The 17946-nt window shown below is 40.6% G+C and overlaps 4 protein-coding genes across 6 annotated transcripts in view; 2 read left to right on the top strand and 2 right to left on the bottom strand.

Moving 5' to 3' along the window:
* Positions 1-5471: 5471 nt before the first annotated feature.
* On the top strand, positions 5472-7057 carry timm8a (translocase of inner mitochondrial membrane 8 homolog A (yeast)). The gene is made up of 2 exons (XM_083651415.1): positions 5472-5659; positions 6305-7057. The coding sequence occupies exons 1-2, from the start codon at positions 5549-5551 to the stop codon at positions 6464-6466; spliced, it is 273 nt and encodes a 90-aa protein (XP_083507541.1). The 5' UTR covers positions 5472-5548; the 3' UTR covers positions 6467-7057.
* Positions 7058-7190: 133 nt separating this feature from the next.
* LOC310790266 (magnesium transporter NIPA2) lies at positions 7191-10300 on the bottom strand. The gene is made up of 6 exons (XM_083651935.1): positions 10206-10300; positions 9802-9934; positions 9446-9502; positions 8981-9071; positions 8610-8770; positions 7191-8497 (listed from the first exon to the last, which is right to left on the bottom strand). The coding sequence occupies exons 2-6, from the start codon at positions 9932-9934 to the stop codon at positions 7839-7841; spliced, it is 1101 nt and encodes a 366-aa protein (XP_083508061.1). The 5' UTR covers positions 10206-10300; the 3' UTR covers positions 7191-7838.
* A 530-nt stretch (positions 10301-10830) lies between these two features.
* On the top strand, positions 10831-13617 carry mars2 (methionyl-tRNA synthetase 2, mitochondrial; the record flags this gene model as incomplete). Its single annotated transcript, XM_083651833.1, has 3 exons — positions 10831-11270; positions 11675-12009; positions 12436-13617. Exons 1-3 carry the CDS (start codon positions 10994-10996, stop codon positions 13615-13617), a joined length of 1794 nt encoding a protein of 597 aa, XP_083507959.1. The 5' UTR covers positions 10831-10993.
* Positions 13618-15057: 1440 nt separating this feature from the next.
* med12 (mediator complex subunit 12) overlaps positions 15058-17946 on the bottom strand; it is a 33501-nt gene continuing 30612 nt past the window's right edge. For all 3 annotated transcript variants that reach the window (XM_083652437.1, XM_083652438.1, XM_083652439.1), the window contains 3 exons: positions 17263-17559; positions 15611-15692; positions 15058-15477 (listed from right to left, as the gene is read on the bottom strand). In XM_083652437.1, the coding sequence (XP_083508563.1) occupies positions 15440-15477; positions 15611-15692; positions 17263-17559 (417 nt within the window). In that variant the 3' untranslated portion in view covers positions 15058-15439. The remainder of the gene's footprint in view (positions 15478-15610; positions 15693-17262; positions 17560-17946) is intronic.

Genomic DNA, 17946 nt, shown 5'->3' with positions numbered 1-17946 from the left:
TCCTCTTTATTAGAAAAACTAATGCCAACTTCATCTTTTTACAAGAAACTCACTCTTGTGATACTGACAGTAAATTTTGGAAAGGACAATGGGGGGATCAAGCATTCTTTTCACATGCCTCTCATCACTCTGCAGGGGTGGCTCTTCTTCTTAACAAATTTACAGGAGATATTCTAGAAACTTCCAGTTCAGAAGATGGCAGATGGATTCTAGCTGTTGCAAAACTAGATAATTCCTTTTTCATAATCTGTAATGTTTATGGTCACAATGTGGTGGCCCAGTCTAAACCTATGTTTACTCACATTTACTCAAAGATTAAGGATTTACAAGATAAATATAAAGAGGCATTTTTGATTATAGGAGGGGACTTAAATGATGCACCAAATGATTTGGTGGATAGAATTCCAGAAAGAAGTTCCCAGAACTCTCAGTTTAAAGCCACAGCTTTTCTGAGCGACAAGTTGTCAGTAGTAGATGCATGGCGCTTTTTCAACCCTAGCTGTAAAGAGTTTACTTGGTGTAATGCTAGACTTACACAGCAATCTAGGATAGACTTATGGTTAACTTCTTCATCTTGCATGCAATACATATCTGAAATTTCACACTGCTATGCTCCTTTATCAGATCATAAGATGATTTCTGTGCATTTAGTTGGATCCAAAGAAAATAATAACAAACTACGTGGATACTGGAAACTAAATAATAACTTACTCAAAGACAAAACCTTTCAAGACTCAGTCAAACAGTTGGCACAAAATATTTTTAAAGAAAACGAAATGAGTCATACTCAGAAGTGGGAGTACTTCAAATTTAAGATTAGAGAAATGGCTATCAAGCGTAGCAAGGACATCAAAAAAGCCAGCAATGCAAAGGAAAGGGAAATTATGGACGATTTGAAGATCTTATTAAGTAAAGAAAATCTTCTAGAAAATGAGAAAATTAAACTAATACAACTCCAGATTGAAATAGATAAACTATATGTTGATGCTGCTAAAGGAGCCTTTATACGATCCAGGGCAAAATGGTTAGAAAATGGTGAGAAAAACACCTCCTATTTCTTTGCACTAGAAAAACGTAATTGCAAAAGGAACAATATCTCAACACTGAAAATAGACAATACTATTAGTACTAATCCCAGAGAAATAGCAGAGCATGTAAGATCATTTTATGAAGAATTATACAAATCTAAATATGAATCCATATGCTGTGAAGAATTTCTGGAAACTGTTAAAGATTATGTTCCTACAATTTCAGAACAATTTAAAAGTAACTGTGAAAAAACAATTCTAAATTGTGAATTTGTGGAGGCCTTGAAACACATGAAGATGGGAAAATCTCCTGGGATTGATGGTTTATCTACTGAATTTTATCTGTTTTTTTGGGAAGTTATTGAAACCCCACTTATGGAAATGTATAAAGAATGTATTGACAAGGAGGAAATGACATCGACAATGAAACAGGGATTAATTAGTTTAATTCCTAAACCAAACAAAGACTCTCTTTCTATTGAAAACTGGAGACCGATCACACTTCTAAATGTGGATTATAAATTATTTGCACTTGTATTTGCCAGACGCCTGAAAAAAAACCTTGGAGAAATTATAAATGAAACCCAAACGGGTTTCATGGCTAATCGTCATATAAGTAACAATATAAGATTGGTTATGGATATACTTGACTACTCAGAGTATGTAGAATCACAGGCGGTCATTGTATTTCTTGACTTTTATAAAGCGTTTGATACAGTAGAACACTCATTTATATATAAGGTTTTAGATTTGTTTGGGTTTGGGCGAAAATTTATTTCAGTAGTCAAAATGTTATACAAGGACATCAATAGTAGTGTAATGATCTATCCCAATACCTCAAAAAGATTTTCTGTTAATAGATCGGTGCGTCAAGGTTGTCCAATTTCTCCATTTTTATTTTTAATCGTCACAGAATTACTTTCTTTAAAGATTTTGAACAGTCCCAATATAAATGGTTTATCTATATTTCAGAGGGAAATTCGAATTACACAACTAGCAGATGATACGGCCTTATTTCTGAGAGATAAACACCAAATTCAACCATCTATTCAACTTATTAAAGAATTTTCGAAGGCTTCGGGGTTGCACCTTAATATAGGGAAATGTGAAATCTTGACCTTATATGATACAGATGAGGTAAGCATATCCAACATTCCAGTGAAAAAAACAGTTAAATATTTGGGTATTGATGTAACTAAAGATATGTTAACTAGACAACAACTAAACTTTCTTCCTAGAATCAAAAAGACAAAAAATATTATGAATATGTGGCTTCAACGTGATCTATCTATTTTTGGTAGAGTTCTTTTAACCAAGGCGGAAGGTATTTCAAGACTTGTTTATCCAGCCCTTTCATTGTTTGTCCAAGACTCAACATCTAAGAAAATCAACAGCATACTCACAAATTTTGCTTGGAAAAATAAACACCACCACTTAAAAAAAGAAATACTTTCTGGAAACAGGAAGGAGGGTGGATTTGAACTGATAGATTTTATTGATTTGAATAATACATTTAAAGTGAAATGGATTAAGCAATGTCTGCAAGCCCCTGAGTCTATTTGGTATTTTATTCCAAACAAGATTTTCAAAAATGTTGGTGGTCTCTATTTTCTACTTTCCTGTAACTTTAACATCACAAAACTACCTATAAAGTTGTCTAAGTTTTACCAACAGGCCCTCCTAGCATGGAAATTATGTTATGTACATAACTTCTCCCCACACAAAACCATCATATGGAATAATGGAGACATTCTTGTGAGGAAAAAATCAATCTTTAAGCAAAGCTGGATTGATAAAGATATTATTTTTGTAAGTGATCTTTTTGATGCAAACGGTTTATTATTTAGCTATGAGCATTTCCTCCTGCGTAAAGCTTTTCCAGTAACAAGCAAGGAATTCAACTATGTGATGAAAGCCATCCCTAACGGTCTTTCCCATCTAATGAAAACTCATCTTCAATATCAAGAAGCATTGCGATTGGAAACCCTTTTGAAGATAAATGGTATTGACATTTTGAATGCTAAATGTAACAATAAACATATCCGTAATGCTTTCTATGAAAAAAAGAAAATTACTCCTAGAGGGAAGGCTTACTGGAACAGTATTTTTGCTGACATTGACTGGCAGAGAGCATGGCTTTTACCACATAGATTCTGTATCAATAATAAGATTAAAGAAGTACACATCAAAATTTTGCACAGTATGTATCCAACAAACCTGTATTTTTCAAAATTTTTAGAAGTAGATAACAAATGTAATTTTTGCAGTGTTGACCCTGAAACTTTTGTTCATTTATTCTACCATTGTTTGCACTCACTTGCGTTCTGGACTCAAATGCAGGATTACATTCTAAGGAAAACTAAATATAACATCAGGATTGAATGTATACATGTCATTACCTACTTTGATCATGAGAATAGTGTAATTGAATTCATTGTTAACCTGTGGATTTTATATGGTAAATTTCATATACATAAGGCCAGAGTGCTAAAATCTTCCCCCAATTTCATAAGGTTTCTTTGTGAGTTTAATGATTACATTAGGACTCTTAAACGTATAGATGGTAATAAGAGTAATAAAACTGTCAAATTATATTGTGAACTATTTAAAGAGGAATAATTTGTTTTTGTTTTCACTTTTGTCATTGCTACTTGATTCTCGACTGTAATTTGTACCTTCATACTTGTCCATCTTAATTTATTTTCTGTAATGAGCACATGTCTGTTCCAATATTCAATGTTCTCTTGTCTGTTTGAATAAAAAAAAAAAAAAAAAAAATAACTCATTAACTCAAATCAACTCTCAATAACTGTCAAACTATTCATCATTCATCTAGTTTGACAGTTATTGAGAGTTGATTTGAGTTAATGAGTTATTAATTTGAGTTAGTGTGGACCAGTGATGTCACTGGTCCACACTTTAACACTCAATAACTGTCAAATTAAATGACAGACTTCAAAACAGTTTACAGTTTTCTGATATACTACTGATGTTCTAATGATACAAAGCTGGTTGAAAATGGGCGGAGTGTTCCTTTAATGACTGTAAAAACACCTGATAGTCTTGAAATGCAACTCTACTCCCAATGGATTTTTGGACGTGAACATTATTTTTGCATATGTCTTATGTATTTTATGGTCTAAGCCAGGTTTTCAAACTTTTTCACATCCCTAAACTGACACAAATTAGACCACGCACCACCATTTGATAATATTTTGTCCCAGGATCCCCCATATGATAAGATTTTTGCCTTTACATGTTTTATACAAAAAGCGTACGAAACCCATGGCCAAAATAGTCATGCATTCTGTCATTGTGTTACTTATGTATGGAATTTAGTCAAAATAAATGATTCCCTTTTTTGTTGGGGACCCCCTGGAACCTCCCTCAAGGACTTCTGGGGGTCCCCGGACCCCATGGGCGGGTGCACAGAAATGACATCCAATGAGAAGAGCCTGGCTTCCGTTCACAATTGATTTTGTCACCCTACCTGGTTCCGGCCTAGAGCCCGCCCTAGACAGGAAGGGCAGCGTTTCTAGCTCGTCAACTTTTACGTTAACTTGACAATTTGACACAAGTATCAGAACGGCAAACAACAAAACAAAAGATGGCCGTACCGAACGAAGTTTTTGAAGAAGTTATTTTCGAAACATTGCGGATTCACAATCTCACATATTTTAAGCCAATACAGAAGCTTTGCATCAGACAATTAATCGAGGAAAGAGACGTCAAGCTAACGGCAACAAAGACGTTTTTTGGCGCACTGCTTTCCGGTGTTAATTCTGGTTCCGGGGTTTACGCCCCCATGACAAAAAGCGGGGTGAAAGGTCATAGATATATATAAAGGCTAGATGGCTTAAGGCGGAGTCAGCAGCGTCGTTGAACGGCCGCCATCTTGCTACAGTGCCTTTCTGGTACGTTCTATGGTAGCTGGTGACCTGCACAGACAAAAATACTCATAACTCGCTGAAATCTTGACGGATTTACAAACGGTTTGGTTTATTACAAGGATATTCCTTTCCCGAGATAGACCAAAAAAAAAAAAAAACCCACTAAAAACACTATTTTTTTGATGGGCTCCAAATTACACCAAAATTAAACCGAAGCATCTATGCCATGAGAGGGATTCAGGCACAAAGTTTCATGCAGTTTCATCCATTTCCCTAGGAGTTATGATCATATGATGTTGCCATACTAACCCAACAACAGATGCTCATAACTCCTAGTAGCTCCCTGTAGCAAGATGGCCGCCATGCGACGACGTCGCTCTCCATTGGCCGGCAGCGCGGGTAAGCTATCTAGCCTTTATATATATCTATGTGAAAGGTGCCCAGACTATCCAATGAGAAACACTTCACAAAAAGCAGTGCCAGCGCTCTCTCTGATTGGTCGAATTACTTCCTGTTTCCCGTCGTGTCTACCCATCCACACCGATCCCGACACCGATCCACACACGTGAAGGTCAGCTATCAGACATTCATAAATACAATTCTGCATTAACAGTCTGTTTCTATTGGAATATGGACGGCCAGGGAGCGACAGCGGACCCGCAGCTTCAGCAGTTCATCGAAGTGGAGTCTCAAAAACAAAGATTTCAGCAGCTGGTGCATCAGATGACTGAGGTCTGCTGGGTAAGCTAAGCCTGCCGTTAGCTCTCCAGCTAGCACAGTATATCATAATATATAACGTAAATGTCAGCTAGCAGCATATTTTAATTTAACGTAGATTTGCTAGTACGTTTTACTTGTCATTACTTGTATAGTCCTAGTAGGCTATACTTTCCAGAAACGCGTTTAGATTATTGTAGTAGCCACATAAAGCCGGTTTATTGATGATGGGCAAGTGGTGTAACTTGGGGCGTAACGTTAAAGCAAATAGCCAGCGCCTTGAGCGCCTTGTTTCTCAATGTGGGGTCCGGGTTCTTTGGCAAATTGTCGATATGTTCAAGTTGAAGTTAACACAACTGCAAAATATTATATACAATAATGACTATTTTGATCATAGTTTGTACATTAGTTCATCTCTGCCTATAATCCAGATAGGCATGGACCAAATCATATCAAAAAGTATTATTGGTCTGACTCAAACTCAGGAGGGTCTTTGATATGAAAAAGGTTGCGAATCATGTTACTGTAGCATTGTGGGTATCAGTTTTTTGTTTTGTTTAGTTTATTATACATAAGTACAGTTTATTAACATTTATTGTGTTAAAATAGCAAAATGTATTGCTTGCAATACCGTTGTATTTAACTTGTGTATCTGTGGTCTCTCTCCAGGAGAAATGCATGGATAAACCCGGGCCAAAGTTGGACTCCAGGACAGAAGTGTGCTTTGTTAACTGTGTAGAGCGCTTTATCGACACCAGCCAGTTCATCCTGAACAGGCTGGAGCAGACCCAGCGAAGTAGGGGCTCGTTTTCAGAGACGATGTCAGACTAAACTCTGTCACTGAAAGAACTGACAAGACAGGAGCACACAGCCACTGATCCAAGACAAGGCCCTTCGGTCCTGCCATCTTTCTGTATGGTGCAATATGAGAGCTGACCATTCATCTGGAAATAGGAACAAGAAGTGTTACTTTTGATACAAGTGCCTCAGGTTAACACCATCTGTCATGCAAGTCTTGGGTTTGATTTGTCCTTCACTCAGTCGGATGTGTACGAAGTTTTAATTGTGGTCAGTTGCTATCATAGACTAACAGTCTATGGTCGCTATGAATGACTTCATGTTGGTTTGGTTTTAAGTCGGATCATACACATGGAATTCAAGTCTATTCCCTGCTCATATTGTGAAGCTGCATTGGAGTGTCTTGATATCCGCTGCAGTAACTAGTGGGTAAAGTGTGGGAGCTTGCAAGGCCGGGGACTGCGGCAAGATCCAAATATCTGGGACATTCATCTTGTCTCCTGTGTTTGACAGCGACAAGGAGTTCACCACATTGTTCCAAAATAAAAGGACAATGTCTTGATTGACAAGAGGCATGATCTATGGCTAAAGGCTTTGAAATGTACATAATGCAATAAAGAAAATGCCAACTAACCCAGTCTATTTTTTTTCTCAGTGTAGTCAGGTAATATTGTAGTTAGCCTTTAATTAACATTACTATCAACAACAACAAAAATACCATTACATCATGGAAAGATGTTACAGCTTGGCACATCAGGGGAATGCATTTACATGAGGAAAGAAAGTTCTTCAGTGACCTGTGTAAATAATACTGAGGTATTACAGTAATATGTCAGAGCTGAGGACAACAAATGATTGAAACACATTCAGGGAAATTAAAGCTTTTGCCTTATCATTGGTCATAAAGTAAAAAAAACATTGTACAATATTTGATGCAGGTTAAAAAAAAAGTGCAAAAATACGCATAGGTAATATGAGTAACATAAGGCACAATTTGGCTTACTTACTATTCAATTTTGAATTTAACAGTATGATCATATTTTTAAAAGATTGTGTATTTGTATAAGCTTTTAAATGTATAACACTATACACTAAACACCGTAACAGCAGGCATTCACAGACATTCAGATAAATTCGAATAAATTATACTACAGATTATAATCCTGTACCATCTTTAACCACAGTAAAATGAGTTGGCTCTACCAACGTGACAGATGATAAAATACCCTTTTGTTGTAATAAAATCCCACAGGCTCAGCAACAGTATGCTCTTCTCAAAGCAACTTTGCTCATCATCCAGTGTCTATACTCGGAACTTCAGATTTAGTAAATTGTCACTTTTAACTTGTCACATTGTAAAGCTTGTCAGTGAAATATGGCTTCATAAGGGTCAGTGGAAACATTGCTAAGTAGTGACAAAGCTGTTGTTCCGCCTCACGGAGCTTTCTGGTGGGTATCCCCCCTTCGAGCTCCCATCTCTGGGCATCTTAACCTCATCCTCTGCTTGGCCGTCATGGTTGGGAAGGGCCACATAGGGCTGGTGGCCCCGTGGGAAGCCCTGAAGACCCTTCGGCAGGTACAGTGGGAGGGAATCCAATGTAAAGGGAATGTCCTTGAAGGCATGGAGGAGGAAGATCCCCAAGATGATCGTGAGAAAACCACTGATAGTTCCCACCACTCCATCGGTGGTCATTCTCAGCCATTCCTTGAAGAGGATGGCTGAGCAGGCCATGACCGACGTGGTGAAGAAGACATAGTAGATGGGCGTGACAATGGAGGTGTTATAGATGTCGAGGGCTTTGTTCAGGTAACTGATCTGAATGCTGACACAGACTACCAGGCAGACGACTAGGGACCAGAACAGGGGTTCCTTCAGGACTGCTGTCCCAGCGAACAGCTCCTTAATGCCAATGCCCAGGCCTTTGACACAAGACACAGACAGGGAGCCAATCACAGAGCAGATCAGGATGTAGACCAGCACATTTTTCTGTCCATACCGTGGGGCCACAGCAAAGATAAGAACCAGGCTGCTTGCCACAACGCACGCAGCAAACACAATGAAACCTATGTGGGAGTATTTGACATAAGTTAGTGTCCTTAAAAACAGTTCCAGCTCTTATCTGGGAATCATTTTCTGGAGCTTTTTCAATTAAATGTAAACACCCACTATCCTTACCTGGGTCTTTCAGCTTTTCGGCCATGGCACTGAGAGAGGCCACCTCCTCCTCCTGCGGGGCATGGATCACCATCACTGTGGAGCCCAAGATGCACATCAAGCACCCAATCTTCCCATGCACATTCAACCTCTCATTCAGGAAGTAGGCGGAGAGCACAGCACTGGAAGAAGAAACAAACCTGTCAGATGCTGCATGCTCACAAATGCTGCTGCAGATGAAAACTATAAAAACAAAAATGGAGAAGTTGGATGTGCTATTCTTCTTCACGTCTGTATCACACCAAGAGAATGACAGATGACGACAGCCTGACAAGTGTGAAAAACTGCAGCAGACGCGTCAGCTTTTCAAAACCAACTTGTGAGAAAATTACCTTACAAGTACGCTCATTGCACCGAGCGGAGTCACAAGTGTGGCGGGTGCAAATGCATATGCAGCAAAGTTAGCAGCCTCTCCAGCTCCCACTGAAATGCAGACCATAAACATTAGGACATACTGCCACCACTAGGGGAAAATAAATTCACAGCTGTAGTAGCAGTTGGTGAGTTTTGACAAATTATTCTCTTCCAACCCACATGTGCAAATGTGCTCTTTTGAGGAATGTGTACTTCAAAGGAATATTGTGGGCGCTATACTGAAAAGACCAGCAGCAAAAAATACCAAACCCACAAGAGCCTCGTGTTCCCTTTGAAAACAAAGACCTTAATGTTATAGGGAGGGGCGGCCAAATCAAACACAGTTGACCGTGTCACACACACTGAGTCAATGGTCACACAGTTAAGCAACAGACTAAAGTATTCTGTTTTAGTCCAAATGAGATCGCAAATCATTCACTTACTTGAAATAAGTCCTGCCCACCATAGCCATTCCTTGAGGTAAGCATACCCGCCTTGACCTGAGACAGAAACAAAAAGTAGATGGCAGTTTTCCCCATAACTCCACATTTCCTCACTGATTTTAAGTGAGAAAGTCAGTACCTTCTTTCACCAACTCTCTTACCACAACTACAGTACATACATATCTAACTACTTAAGTTGTTGTTATGTTTATGAAGTGTGAAGTTGATCTCCTATATTCCTTACATGTATTATGTTCCAACATGAAAGTTTTTTCTGTGTTGCATGTTTGTATACCGGTAGTTCAACTTTCTAAAATGTAGGACGTGTTGTTTAGTAGATTGTTTCTTCAAGGTACCTGCTCGCATTGAACCCTTGCTGGCCAATCGCAGAAGGCCTTTCTTCTTCAAGATGAAGCTTGCGCCGATAAAAACACTGGAGCTTACAGCCAGAGAAAGACCAATGTAGAAATCCTTACGGTTCACATCCATCTGAAACAAAGTGACACAAATGTGCTGTATTCATCTCGAATCATATAGGCAACAAAGCTTGTTTGTGAACTTTTGTGTTCTAGCAACAAGTAGCCTTCAAATCACATGACTGACATGCTGCTACGTGAAACCGCTATAGACAGTGTCTATATCTCATGAGATATAAAAAGCAACACTTTTCAAGCTCGATGATGACTTCAGCTAAATTAGTTTAATTCAATACGCTAACGCTATATTTGCTTACAATTTTACAAGAAATCCGTGTTTTTACCTTAGTTGTCACTGTCAGTCACGCCAAAGTTTTCGTTGCAGCCTAGGAGCTGATTTGTGATTGGCTGTTAGTCACTTCCTCGGTTACTGGACCCTTAAAAAGAAGGATAAGACATCACCCAACCAACCACCGAGGTATATTTGCAGCACTCCCTTGTCCTTTTGAATGCAACAGTTTAATCACATTTTATGATTTTATTATATAGCCGGGCAATCTTGTAATGTAAGCACGTTTATATTAGGTTACAGGCTTCTGTTTGTTTTATGGTCCCATTGTTTACCCTGCCTGCCCTAACTGGCCCCAATGCAACATTCGAACGCTGTGATGTGAGTGATGTCTTATCCTTCTTTTTGGGGGGGGGGTCCTTCCTTCCACCCTTTTGCTGCCACCATTGCTGCCACTCAGATTGCTCTGCAGCTCTGCTCAGAACCACTGAGCGGAAAGAAATATGATTGGTTGTTGCCACTCGTAAAACCCCCTCCCAATTCATAGTTCAGCGTTTTGATTGGACTATTAAACCTTACGCGTACAAACCGGAAGAAGACCTAACCTTGACAAGGAAACAAATCGCACATGACATACTATGTTTATCGATAACGAATAAGACTATTCTAGGATAGTGGTGTGTGTTATTTTATCCTTGCCTGTTTGCCTGCCAAACGAAATCTCTCGGAAATGAGTGACTGCGTTACCAAATCTACTGCACTCCGTGGACTAAACATGGTCTGGGATTAAAATCATTTTCATAATCTCCGATTGGACTTCACGTGAACATCACCTGCTATCCAATGATGAGGAGTCCATACCTGTGCATTGTCAGAAACTGTAAGGCTGTGCGACGAAGTGCATTTTCGACACCAATCTCACCTCAATGGAATCACCAACGGATAATGCTGAGATGCATGTGCACACATCTGTCCAAAAACGAAAGGAATTATTACATCACCACTCCCATCTTCTATGTCAACGCTTCCCCTCATTTGGGACATTTGTATTCAGCTGTGATAGCTGACTGCTTGCACAGGTACAAGCTGCTGCAGGGCTTCAACTCAAAGTTTGCCACAGGTAAATCTCCCATTGACACATGCATGCTGTGTGGGATGAATGTTGACCTTTTCACTCCTTACAATTGGTTGCATGTACATCCTCATATAATTCACCCCTTAATTCATGGAAAATCCCATTAAAATGGGTTAAGGGAGTTATTTATTAATGGCGACCCCATCAAAACCACTTTAAACACCCCGATACCCCTATTTTTAATGGATCATTAATGTTTATGTAATGAGAAATTAGGGGTCAAATGAAGGGGTTTGGTTTCGTAGCGTGTAGTATTGCCAATCTAGGAATTTAACCCCTTTCTACAATTGATTTCAACAAATATGTACAGTGAGAGACTTGGCTTAATGTCTAAAATGCAAATCTATGCCAGGAGAATTTTTAATAATACATGCGATATTGTATTTCAGGTACAGACGAACATGGCCTAAAAATCCAACAAGCTGCTGATGCTGCCGGGAAAGATCCCCAAAGCTTCTGCACCGAAGTGTCGGAGAGGTTCAGCCATCTCTTCAGGAGCTGCAGCATCTCACACACAGACTTTATAAGAACCACAGAGCAGAGACACCAGCTTGCCGTGCAGCAATTCTGGTCAGTGCTGCAGGACAGAGGGCTCATCTACAAGGGAAGTTATGAAGGCTGGTACTCCACGCCAGATGAAAGCTTCCTGACTCCGACACAGGTGGGAGATGCTTTGGACTCATCGGGGAAGCAGATCAAGATTTCTCTGGAGAGTGGCCACAGGGTGAGTGACAGACATGGAGGTGTGAGGTCCAGTGGTGGAAAGAGTACTATAATTTCCTACTCCAAGTAGAAGTAGTAAAAATCCCCTTGAGTAATAAAAGTCAAAATGTCAAAGCCAGATTTCTCTGCACTCTGTAATGGATGTGATTTAAAATGTAGCGAAGTACAATACTTCAGCAAAAACCAAGTACAATTCCTTACAGTACTCAATTACAGTGACATGAGTAAATGTAATTAGTTACTTCCACCCATGGTGCTTTCCATTTGAGATGAATGAATGCAAAGTTGTCTAAGCAGCAGACACCACACAAGATCCAAATATGTCACGTGTGGTCAAACATGTTCGTTATTAGTTAACACAACATTCACAGTTCCTGCAAGCTGTCCTCACTCCACTGATCTAATCTAATCCATCCTGCTTTCATAGGCGGACTGGATGAAGGAGGAGAACTATATGTTCCGTCTGTCTGACTTTCGGCCCCAGCTGCTCGACTGGCTGAGAGGAAATCCCAAGGCTGTACAGCCTGAGCGTTTCCACCAGGTGGCGCTGCAGTGGCTCCAGGAGGACCTTCCTGACCTCTCAGTGTCCCGTCAGAGAAGCCGTCTTCAGTGGGGCATCCCGGTCCCAGACGACCCTGAACAAACAATCTATGTGTGGCTGGATGCTCTGGTCAACTACCTCACAGTGGCTGGATATCCAGATAAATACGACCAATGGTGGAATGAGGCCCATCATGTTGTAGGAAAGGATATCTTAAAATTTCATGCCATCTATTGGCCATCTTTTCTTCTAGGGGCCGGACTGCCGCTACCACAGGCGATACATGTGCACTCTCATTGGACAGTAGGGGGCAAGAAGATGTCCAAAAGTTTGGGCAACGTGGTTGATCCCCTCGAACGTTCGCAGAGGTTCACAACTGATGGTATGAGGTACTTCCTTCTACGTCAGGGCGTCCCAGACTCGGACTGCGATTACAACGACGACAAAGTGGTCAAGCTGCTCAATGCAGAGCTGGCTGACACTCTGGGCGGTCTTCTGAACCGCTGCACAGCTCCTTCTCTCAACGCAGCCCAGGTCTACCCCTCCTTCTGCCCTGACTCCTTCCCCAGTGACCAGAGTGGCAGGGCCGTGGCCGAAGACTACCACATGCTGGATGCTGTCAGAAGCCTCCCGGCTGTGGTGGCTCAGCACTACGAGAGCATGCATGTATACAAAGCCCTGGAGGCCGTCGGCGGGTGTGTGAGGCAGACGAATGGGTTTGTTCAGCGTCACACACCTTGGAAGTTGGACAGAGGGGACAGTAAAGACCAGCGCTGGTTGGACACCATCATCCATGTGTCCCTCGAATGCTTGAGGATTTATGGCACGCTCCTCCAGCCCGTAGTGCCAGAGATGTCCAACAAGCTCCTGTCCAGGTTAGGGGTGCGACGAGGCGAGAGGAGCTGGGCTGCTCTCAACTTCCTGCCGAGGTATCAGGGAATGGACTGTCCCTTTGAAGGGAGAGCGCTAGGATCAGACTCTGGAGTGCTGTTTAGTCGTCTGCTGGAGAGTCCAAACGCAGATAAAGGAAAACCTATAAAACCAAAAAAGGTTGCAAAATTAAGATAAAATAATTATGTGCAGTGCTATGCCCCCCTGTGGAGTGATTGTGTTTTAGGGATTAAATACATTGCATGTTGGTCGTCCTGCTTTTTTTTGTGTGATATCGATTTGGTATTTATATTTGTAGAACAAATATTCATGCTTTCTATGGTTCTATTATAGAAAACAATACTTTCCAAATAGTTTGGCACACTGGTAATAGTCTCATTTGGTTAACCTGATGGACCCCTATGCGTACATCCAGTGATTCCCAACCAGGGGTACTTGAGCAGCTTGCAGGGGGTACTTGGAAAGATTGGGATTACAATGTATTTCCAAAATGATAAAAACTGGTGACTTTTTCCCAATTGAAAACTAAAGAGGAGTCATTCAAATTATTTTCATTTAATGAGATGTGTTAGAGAGGCCTACTAAAAGTTTATAAGTTTAATATAACAACTTTAGGAGAATTATGGACACACATGAGTGAGGGGGTACTATCGGCATGGTAAAACAGCTCAAGGGGTACATAACACAAAAATGGTTGGGAACCACTGATCTATTCTAGACTATGGGACCAGTTTGTGTGATGTTTCTCATAAGAGTACAATTATCTCATTCAAATCCTTAAAATGACAACTACTCTTTCTCATGACATTGTTGATGTGAGACTCTACGCTAGAGAGGGGGAGCAGTCGAGTGAGCTAGACCGTGCATGAAGAGATGGAGTGGTAGTGGTATGACGGACGAGAGGCAAACGTTACATCGTTTTTGCCTGTCGTGCATTAGGATTAAAATAACGCGTTTTGAAAATGTAAGGAGTAGAAAGTACAGATCTTTGTTAAAATGTAGGGAGTGGGAGTAAAAGGTTGTCAGAAAAATACTCCCTAAAGTACACCTGAAAATTCTACTTAAGTGCAGTGCACTTAAATGCTTTGTTACTTCCCATCTCTGGTTAGAACATTTTGTCAGGGAGTGTCAATCATATTTTTCTAATCACTTGTGGAGGTTCAAGGAAAAATATATTTTGGTCAGAGAAGGGTCACAGCTTTTTAATTCAGAGCACCCCAAATCCCTCCAGTGACCCCGCCCCCCCCCCCCTCTAAATAACAAACGGTCCCTAAGCTAAAGGGAGATCCCAGGCTCTGAAAAAAAGAGACCTACGGCTACATGTAGATGAAGCTAAGGTGTCGTCATTGCCGTCTACACAGGCTGAATTGAATGCTTCAGATATTAAAGTGGCCAATGATCTTGTCTGGGTTGGGACTATGAAACTTACTGAGCACACAAAGGACTGTGTAAAGATATTTAAATTAGATCATGACCTTTAACCCTGCAATTTAAACTGAAGTTAGGAAGTATTATGCAATGCAACCCATAAAGTAATTCATCTGATTGCCCCTTTTTCATTGAAAGTTTTAAAAGATAGTATACAGGCAAGCAACACAAATACAAGGCATAAAAACTGACATGATTTTTTTAATGAGAAATACACGAAACTGAAAAAATTGTACAAATTGAAATAAAATAAAAAATTGCATTATTCTTATAATTTCTGGTACTTTTTTACATAAACTTCCATTATTCTCCATGATCTGTTTATTTCACAGCACGATCCCTCCTCGGATATTCCATAATTACATGACTGAAGAGATATTTTCTGAACATGTTGCCTCAAGTTGGGGTTTGGTTCGCCCATTGGTCGCCCCTTTGTGCCTCCTAACAGCTTAAACCTCTACAAACAGGGCCTGCACGGCATTGGACACCTTCACCTGCCAATCTACAGATTGGGGACACTCCCACACGCTGAGGGTCTCTATTCTCCACACACAACTATAAACAAGCAGTATCAGTAATATGAATTGGTGCTCTGTCCTGGGTTTGTATCTGAAAAAGGAAGAGAAAAAAAATCAACCATCATGTCAATATAGCATCTGTTCATCAATATACACAATGACAACTGTACACACATAGTGTATCATTACACACAAATGAAAACATGACAAGTTTGTCGTCTTACTTGAAAGTTGTTGTTGGAGTTGTCTGACCAGTGCTGCAGTCTGCTGCTGCTGCTGAGTCTGCTGCATACCTTGTCGTGGGAACTGAAATGAAGACACACACAAGTCGTTATTAACTTTACAGGTGTTTAATAGATAGCCTATTACAGTAATTACTACTGTCACAGTCCTGCTTGTATACGATTTGGTACTTTGCTGTTCATCAGAGGGAGGCGTAGCTGAAGAAGTGGCTTCAGTAGTAGTGTTATTTCCCCCTTATCACATGGTTCATACAGAAGACGGACGTGGTCGTTTGTGACAAGCGTGCTCTTTAGTTTGTTATCATGTAACATTACGTGTTCGTAGGCACCTTTTATTGTGTGTTAAATATATAAACGAACAGCGTAATGCTCATCACCGCCAAGCCCTACCAACACACTTGACCGAGCTGTCCAGACAAGCCAAACAGAGATACAGCAGCCGAGCTATGCAGGACTGCTAACCAGGTGAGCTCCGTTGAACTGTTTGATGTGACAGCCATTTATGTGTCATAGTTCCAGTGTTTTGCTAGAAATTCCTGGACGAGCTCTGATGCTAATGTTACTGTTAATGCTAGAAGCAGTGGCCATGACACCACTTACCAAGCCTCGTGAGGCCACCGTGGATGTGCAAGGTTTGTATGTGCGATACGCAACTTCCATCTCTTAGTTTGGTAAAGCGGAGCCCATCGACTCGCATTTTCAAGAAGTAATGGATCAAATTACTTTTTCCCGACTCATAGAACGATTACTCTGATTACACAGTACTACACAAGCTTTATGGAGTAATTTTATGGATATTTAATCAACAAGCCACACTCCGAGTCATCTTGCCAGATACAGCTGATGGTTTCCAGCCTAAAGGCTGTTCAAAAACCGCCCAAGCCCATTTCCCCCTGCACAACGCAACCCAAAACAGCCCAAGTGGCCGAAGCCCACCCAATCTGGCAACACTTCTGACTGCACACATGCTCAAAAAGGCCTGCATCGTTTGCCAGTGAGACAGTCGGCTCAGCTGACATTTTCCAAATGAAAAAAAACGTATCCCTATGAAGGGAGACAAACAAATTTAAGACCTTTTTAAACAAAATTCAAGAATTTGTGAAGAAAATTCAATACTTTTAAGGCCTTATTTTGAGAATATTAAGTTCAATGCTTTTTTATTAATACTTTTAAGACCTCACGGGTACCCTGGTTAGCAATTCGGTTCCTAAATGTAAAGAATCTATGGGATTTTTGTTCTGGTTAAATGCATAAAATATGAAACAGCTAAATGTGTGTCCAGCAAGATAATCACCACAAATGAGGACCACCGTTATGATTTTCAAAGCGTAAATGCCTTTTTTTAAACATGATTTTCAGAAAATGCTTCAAAAGTCATAAGAGTGGTCCTCATTTGCAAAGATTATCTTGCTGAACAAAGTTTGCTGTTCCATAAACTTTTGTTAACCACAGACCTTACTTTTTCATGCATTTAACCGAAATTCATCAAAATGTATCCGAAAATCCCATTGACTTTTACACGTAGGAACCAGGAAGTGTATGGACTTCTGGGTAAGCCTCCAAAAATACATCATCCCTGCGGTACTCTATTGTCATAGTAAACTTTTGACAATATGCTTATGGACGGGACCTACCATAGGTTGCTGCGGGGGCAGTGGCTGCATGCTTCCCAGGGCCTGGCTCTGTGCCTGGGCTGGTGGCTGTGCCGCTGCTACCTGTTGTTGCTGCTGCTGCTGCTGCTGGACCTGTTGCTGGGGTGTGACCTGCTGTGGCTGGACCTGCTGCTGCTGCTGCTGTTGTTGTTGTTGTTGCTGCTGCTGCTGCTGCTGTTGTTGTTGTTGTTGTTGTTGCTGTTGTTGTTGTTGTTGTTGTTGCTGCTGCTGCTGCTGTTGCTGTTGTTGTTGTTGAACTTGTTGTTGGGCCTGTTGCTGCTGTTGGGCGTACATAGAGAAGAGATGAAGATGAAGGTGAATATCTGAAGGTGAAGACTTTTTTCTTTCTTTACCAATTACCGGTATGTTTAAACCACAGGGATCCTACAGTGTGTAACAGCCTGCCCAAGGAAGCTAGCTTCACTAATTCAGTATCATCTTTTAAATCACTTAAGACTAGGTATGAATGATGATATCGGAACGCAATCGTATCGGCTGATAATGGATAAAATATCGGCATCGGCACGAAACGTACATTTCTACCGATATGACAGGCCGATAAGATGACGCTTTAATTAGCCTATGCCCAAATGCTCAATGCTTGACTAAATGCTCAACGAAGAAAATGTTCTATCAGTATTGGCAGTGGCTTTGCGCATGCGCAGT

Source organism: Poromitra crassiceps (assembly GCF_964638095.1).
Source record: "Poromitra crassiceps genome assembly, chromosome: 15".
NCBI lineage: Eukaryota > Metazoa > Chordata > Actinopteri > Beryciformes > Melamphaidae > Poromitra > Poromitra crassiceps.
This window is presented reverse-complemented; position numbering and strand designations above follow the sequence as displayed.